Source organism: Pan paniscus, chromosome 1, assembly GCF_029289425.2.
Source record: "Pan paniscus chromosome 1, NHGRI_mPanPan1-v2.0_pri, whole genome shotgun sequence".
Lineage (NCBI taxonomy): Eukaryota > Metazoa > Chordata > Mammalia > Primates > Hominidae > Pan > Pan paniscus.
In genome coordinates, this window is record NC_073249.2 from 98,018,263 (window position 1) to 98,025,011 (window position 6,749).

General features: G+C 55.3%; 1 protein-coding gene across 1 annotated transcript; it reads left to right on the forward strand.

The window, feature by feature from the left end:
* The first annotated feature begins 88 nt into the window (after positions 1-88).
* LINGO4 (leucine rich repeat and Ig domain containing 4) lies at positions 89-6,720 on the forward strand. Its single transcript, XM_003817232.6, has 2 exons — positions 89-205; positions 2,719-6,720. Exon 2 carries the CDS (start codon positions 2,732-2,734, stop codon positions 4,511-4,513), a length of 1,782 nt encoding a protein of 593 aa, XP_003817280.1. The 5' UTR covers positions 89-205; positions 2,719-2,731; the 3' UTR covers positions 4,514-6,720.
* The last annotated feature ends 29 nt before the right edge of the window (positions 6,721-6,749 follow it).

A 6,749-nucleotide genomic window follows, 5' to 3' on the forward strand; every position in this document is an offset into this window, starting at 1 on the left:
TCTTTTCTCCACCTCAGTCTTGGCAGCAGCGGCCACAGCAGCAACAGCAGCAGCAGCAGCGGCAGGCGGCAGCCGGGCAGCCAGGCAGCAGGGGTTGAGGCACACAGGGAAGGTGCAGGGGCCTGAGGTGCAGCTCGAATGGGACAGGGCCCCCAGCGCTGGACAGATGCAGTGCCAAACTTGATGCCACCTTCCAGCTTCTCCGGTAAGTGCCCCCACTCTCTGTCCCAAAGATGCAGCCGCCCTTTTCCATAACATTCTCCGAGACAGGCCAGACTAGTGTGCCCCTCAAGGCAAGAGGGTTTGAGCCCCCACACTGCTAACAATTAATCCTGGCCCCATGGGACTTTGAGGGGGAAACTCAAATATCCCAAGTACCCCTGGGTGGAAGGGCTCCAAGGAGACCTCCCTTCCATCTCCCCAGTGCTTCCCCTTCCTCTGGAAGGGTTTTTCTCCACAATCGGTGTGGATCTTCCAGAAATCTTTCCCCCAGGAACCCTCTCCCCACACAGTTCCCATTTGTCAGTCAGGTGTGCTTTAAAGAGGATACAGGATACCCAGGTTCAAAAGTGTCTCTGGACTGCCACATAAAGACAAGAAAAAGGCTCCCTACCCTTGAGGGGTGATGCCTTCAAGGTTCATGTCTTGGTGATGTCCCCACCCCACTGAAGGGACAAAAAAGTGGTTCTGACATCTCGCTTTCTGCAAAGTGGCCGGAAGCCGGTCCTGCAGCCATGGAGGTTGGCAAGGGAAGTTTGTGATTAAATTAGCCACCTTAGAAATAAAATAGGTTGCTCCAGCTCCCTCAGCCCCTGGCCCAGCAGGCTTTGGGACTCAGGGGAAACTCACAGGAGCAGGAAGGAAGAAAGCTGTGTTACATGCTTCACTGCACTTTTGCTGAATGCAGAGCAGAGGATGGGCAGGAACTGCAGCAGTAGTGATGAAGAGCTAGCTGTCAGGTGGACTTCCCAGAACAAGCCTAGGGAGAACAAGGGAGGCTGGGCCATCTTTCCCGGGAGAGCTCTGGGCATGCCACAGAGACCTGTTAGGTCAGTTTGGGGCGAGAAGAATCTGCTCTGCAGTCTTTGCCCCACGTTATTCTTTTTCATCCCCAAGCCTCACACCAGTTTTCTGCATCCCTCTGCTCTTTTGGCCTCTTTCTTTAGTTTCCCAACTAGGACAATCCTCTCAAGTGGCTGTAGGATAGCCACTAGAATGATCCTTCTAGGAGGTGGAGAGTGGGAAGGAAAGGGGAAGAAATGACCGTCTCTTAAACTGCCTCTCCTAAGTTCCACATGAGAAAAAACAGGGCATGTAGTAGAAAGCTGACCCCGTAGAGCCCAGAGAGCCTGAAGCCCACAAGCCCAAAGGTGATCAGGATTGCCACTCAGCAGAGACTCAGACGCGCTGTATCCCAGAGAGCATCCATGGGCTTTTGCTCCTATCTCTGTAGCCATCCCTTGCCAATTCCAGTACTTCCTCTGCCTTGGGGTCCCTGTTGACATCGAACAGGATGAGTCAGGGGCCCTCATCACCTAGAGGGCCCCTTCTCCTCTGTCACCTCAGCCATTGTAGTCACCATCTTCCTGAGGGTTCCCGGAACCTGGTACCCAGAAACTGACTATAAGTCTACAGGCTCTGCACACTGTCTGTGCCCAGATACCTGCTGTGCCAGCCAACGGCTCCCTTCCTCCCCACCCTACAGCACTTGGTCAGATGCTGTCTCTCCTCACTTATCTATGCTCCCTGGTCCACAATCTGTCTCTTGGGAATTTCTCAGGCAGCTCAGGCCAAAAGGGACAAGAGCTCTCCCTCAGATCCACACACTGGACCAGAATCCAAACACCATTAAGGAGGGATATGAGGGAAGCCCAAGACTGAAGACCAAGCAACAGAACTCAAAACCTGGGCATCCTTTGGGTCCCTCACACACCCCAACTTCAATTGTAATAGAGAAGCAGTTGCCCCTGGGCTCTTGCAGGGGATTCCCAGCTTCCCAGTCAAGTGCCCCCTGCATCCTATGCCACAGCTAATGTACAGCTTGGCAGTTGTCCACACAGGCATTTTGGGGAGATTGGATCTTGTTAGTCCAGGGCTCAGGCCCTGGGCCAGGCTGGAAGAGGGCTCAGCATGGGGGTGGAGCTGAGGCCTGCATGTTTCCCAGCCTTGGGTGAGCTAGTCAAGGTGAGGACCTCTCCAGTCAGAACAGGGAACTCTGGGCCAAGGACATGATCTCCCTGAGCCTTAAGCAAAACTATGGGTACATAATGTGAAATAATAAGCGTGAGCAGAGAGGGACAGAGCAGAGCTTGGGAAGAGCAGGTATCAGGGAGAAGGGACCTGAGATACTCCTGGATCTCACAGACATCAGGAAACCCCATACAGAAAGACTCAGTACCTCCCTGCTGTTCCCTGCCCCATTCCCATAAGCTTTTTCCCCACAGAAATCAGGCTTGGCTAGGGTTCCATGAGCCAGTAAGCACTTGGCTGGTTATCCAGGGCTGGAAGAGGGAGGAAAGCAGAGATTCCCCAAAGAGAAGCTCCAGGAAGCCCCAGGGAGGTGGCACACAAGAATTCTTCCTGGTTCTGTGCCCTACTTGTTGGCAATGCTGAGACAGATAGACCAATTTCTCTCCTCTCTAAGAAGGGCCAGGAAGTCCAGGGTCACCATCATCTGAAGCCACTTTCCAAAAAGGGCCATGTCATCATCTATTCCAGGACTGAAGAGGGAATGGATGCAGCCACAGCTCCAAAGCAAGCCTGGCCCCCATGGCCCCCGCTCCTTTTCCTCCTCCTCCTACCTGGAGGGAGCGGTGGCAGCTGCCCTGCTGTGTGTGACTGCACCTCCCAGCCCCAGGCTGTGCTCTGTGGCCACAGGCAACTGGAGGCTGTACCTGGAGGACTCCCACTGGACACTGAGCTCCTGGACCTGAGTGGGAACCGCCTGTGGGGGCTCCAGCGGGGAATGCTCTCCCGCCTGAGCCTGCTCCAGGAATTGGACCTCAGCTACAACCAGCTCTCAACCCTTGAGCCCGGGGCCTTCCATGGCCTACAAAGCCTACTCACCCTGAGGCTGCAGGGCAATCGGCTCAGAATCATGGGGCCTGGGGTCTTCTCAGGCCTCTCTGCTCTGACCCTGCTGGACCTCCGCCTCAACCAGATTGTTCTCTTCCTAGATGGAGCTTTTGGGGAGCTAGGCAGCCTCCAGAAGCTGGAGGTTGGGGACAACCACCTGGTATTTGTGGCTCCGGGGGCCTTTGCAGGGCTGGCCAAGTTGAGCACCCTCACCCTGGAGCGCTGCAACCTCAGCACAGTGCCTGGCCTAGCCCTCGCCCGTCTCCCGGCACTAGTGGCCCTAAGGCTTAGAGAACTGGATATTGGGAGGCTGCCAGCTGGGGCCCTGCGGGGGCTGGGGCAGCTCAAGGAGCTGGAGATCCACCTCTGGCCATCTCTGGAGGCTCTGGACCCTGGGAGCCTGGTTGGGCTCAATCTCAGCAGCCTGGCCATCACTCGCTGCAATCTGAGCTCGGTGCCCTTCCAAGCACTGTACCACCTCAGCTTCCTCAGGGTCCTGGATCTGTCTCAGAATCCCATCTCAGCCATCCCAGCCCGAAGGCTCAGCCCCCTGGTGCGGCTCCAGGAGCTACGCCTGTCAGGGGCATGCCTCACCTCCATTGCTGCCCATGCCTTCCATGGCTTGACTGCCTTCCACCTCCTGGATGTGGCAGATAACGCCCTTCAGACACTAGAGGAAACAGCTTTCCCTTCTCCAGACAAACTGGTCACCTTGAGGCTGTCTGGCAACCCCCTAACCTGTGACTGCCGCCTCCTCTGGCTGCTCCGGCTCCGCCGCCACCTGGACTTTGGCACGTCCCCCCCTGCCTGTGCTGGCCCCCATCATGTCCAGGGGAAGAGCCTGAAGGAGTTTTCAGACATCCTGCCTCCAGGGCACTTCACCTGCAAACCAGCCCTGATCCGAAAGTCGGGGCCTCGATGGGTCATTGCAGAGGAGGGCGGGCATGCGGTTTTCTCCTGCTCTGGAGATGGAGACCCAGCCCCCACCGTCTCCTGGATGAGGCCTCATGGGGCTTGGCTGGGCAGGGCTGGGAGAGTAAGGGTCCTAGAGGATGGGACACTGGAGATCCGCTCAGTGCAGCTACGGGACAGAGGGGCCTATGTCTGTGTGGTCAGCAATGTCGCTGGGAATGACTCCCTGAGGACCTGGCTGGAAGTCATCCAGGTGGAACCACCAAACGGCACACTTTCTGACCCCAACATCACCGTGCCAGGGATCCCAGGGCCTTTTTTTCTGGATAGCAGAGGTGTGGCCATGGTGCTGGCAGTCGGCTTCCTCCCCTTCCTCACCTCAGTGACCCTCTGCTTTGGCCTGATTGCCCTTTGGAGCAAGGGCAAAGGTCGGGTCAAACATCACATGACCTTTGACTTTGTGGCACCTCGGCCCTCTGGGGATAAAAACTCTGGGGGTAACCGGGTCACTGCCAAGCTCTTCTGACCTTTCCTTCCCCCGTGGGGAACCCACCAAGTCCGCTTCAGATACCAAAGGGGAAGACAGAACCAAGGCTGCTTGAACCAGAACCTAGTCCCGAGCAGCACCGCTCTCCTGCACCTCCCGCCTGCGTTGTGCCTCCTGCCGGAGAGTCTGCTTCCTGAGCTTTTCCGGTCTGAGGATAGCATTGTCATTACTTCTCTGAGGGTCCCAGGGAGCTGCAGATGCAGACCCCGTCGTTAGTCCAGCCCCCGCTTCACCCCCTCCACACACAAAACAGGAAACATAATCAAAGCGCTAGTCAGCTAGTCTAACCACTAGGCTTTCTTCACACACGCTTATATCCTTTAATAACCAATTGCCAACCACGGCTATAAGATTATTTCAGAGGTGGGGCTGGGAAGTGCCACTTGCTCCTTAGAGTCTGTTTGTCAACCAGGCAGAGTCCCTTTCTTTTCTGCTCCCCACCCCAACCCTGCCCCTATGTACAGGAATAAGAGCAAAGGACCCACAGGCTACAGAGAAGAGGATGGGGACAGAGTGTGGGATGGAGAGGACAGCCATATACTGCACTGTGTTTGCATGAGCCTCTACCACCTTCCTCTATCTACCAGATCATTAAACCTGCTGTCAAAGGGCCACAACAGTAGCAGCCAAAACTAAATGTCATCTCTGGAGTTTCCTTTACTTCAGTCTATTTCCTACCCTCATTTCTGTTATATCTCCCCGGCTCCTTCTCTTTCTGCTTGCCCATTGATTATGTGTCCCAATGGCATTGCCTCCATCTAACCTGCCTGACAAACAGGGTAAGGAGTGCCCCACTCACCTTCACTTTCCTTACTGCCCTGCACCCCCACCTCCATGCCCGGAGGGATCAGCACTCCTAGCCCGGTTTCAGCCTCAATCCTTTCCCTTTCACTCCCCATCTCTGGAACTGGAGAAGGAGCGATCCTCTACCTTCCAGGGGACCCCTACATAGAAATTCCACCTGGGACACCCAGCTGCTGCCTCTCTTTCCCATTTCTCCATGGGAGCTCCCCATCATTTTTGCGTCACAGATCCCTAGTGCCCTTGGGGAAAACTCAGAACTCCAAGATAATGACTAACAAACACAAGAATCTGCAGTTGTCAAAGGAGAGAGACCCAGGACACTGCAGAGACTAGGCTTGGAGGAACAGGGAGGAGGGCACAGCAGGCTGTAGTGAGAAGTGGAGGGAAGGGGGAACAGCAGTAACTGCCTGCCTAGTTAATTTCCACCATCCTTCTGCAGCTTCCTCTGGTTCTGTGCTTAGTGCAGCCCCAGTGGGAAGCTGTCTCCGGGTAGAGGTCACTGATTTACAGAGACCCCCAGATGGGGAGGTGGAGTAGGAGGTGAAACTGCTGAGTACCACTGACTGTGCTTCAAATAGAGGGCAAAGCAGAGCCCAAAAAGAAGTAGAGATGCTGGAAGCTCAAGGAACAGAGCAACAGCCTCAGCATCACTGGAAGGGAGGAGTGACAGGGAGAGGAGAGGAGTCAGAGGAGGGACTGAGAAGGGAAGAATCACGTGGCTCTAGGGAGCCTTTCTGCACAGCAGCATCTACCCAGCGTCCTTAGTTTCCTCCCACCCATCCCTACACCAAACCAGATGCAAGCATTGTGAGCTTTCTAGTTGATTCCTGCTGCTCTTGTCCTTGCTCTGAGGAGACTCCACTCATTAGAAGATTCCCAGCTCAAACTGCCCGACAGATGAGACACTCAGAGCCACTGAGGAGGTGAAGCTGGACTTCACAGGCAGGCCGCTCTTTAGTGGGGCAGAGATAGGAATATGGGGGTAGTACCAGAGGTGAATGTGAGAACCAGGCAGACAGGAGAGTGGGGCTGGAGAAACTGACCTGCTTGAGAAACGAGTTTCCCTGAACCTGCAACCTCTCCACCCACCATGCACACACAATTCAATCAGCATCCCAGCAACTTCCCCTTCTTTAGTGTATAATGTACCAGACAGATTTCCTGGGGCACAGCCCTCCCGCTCCTTTCCATAACCTTCCCCCAGCAGCTTATTAGGTTGGGACTTGGGAGTCAGACGCTGAAGGTTCTCACTCTAGTTGCCCTCTCTGCAATGCGGAAGCAGCAATGCTGTTCAGAGAAATCTTCTCTGGGAAGCCCCTGACGCTCTGGGGAACAGATGACTGTCTGGTGCTGGGACATGCTGCTGCCCAAGGTCTCTGAAGTCTCAAAGTCTCCAGAGCAGAGCTACCCA

Coding starts and splice junctions, on each gene's coding strand:
- LINGO4 (XM_003817232.6), top strand. CDS start 2,732: ATGGATGCAGCCACAGCTCCAAAGCAAGCCTGGCCCCCATGGCCCCCG.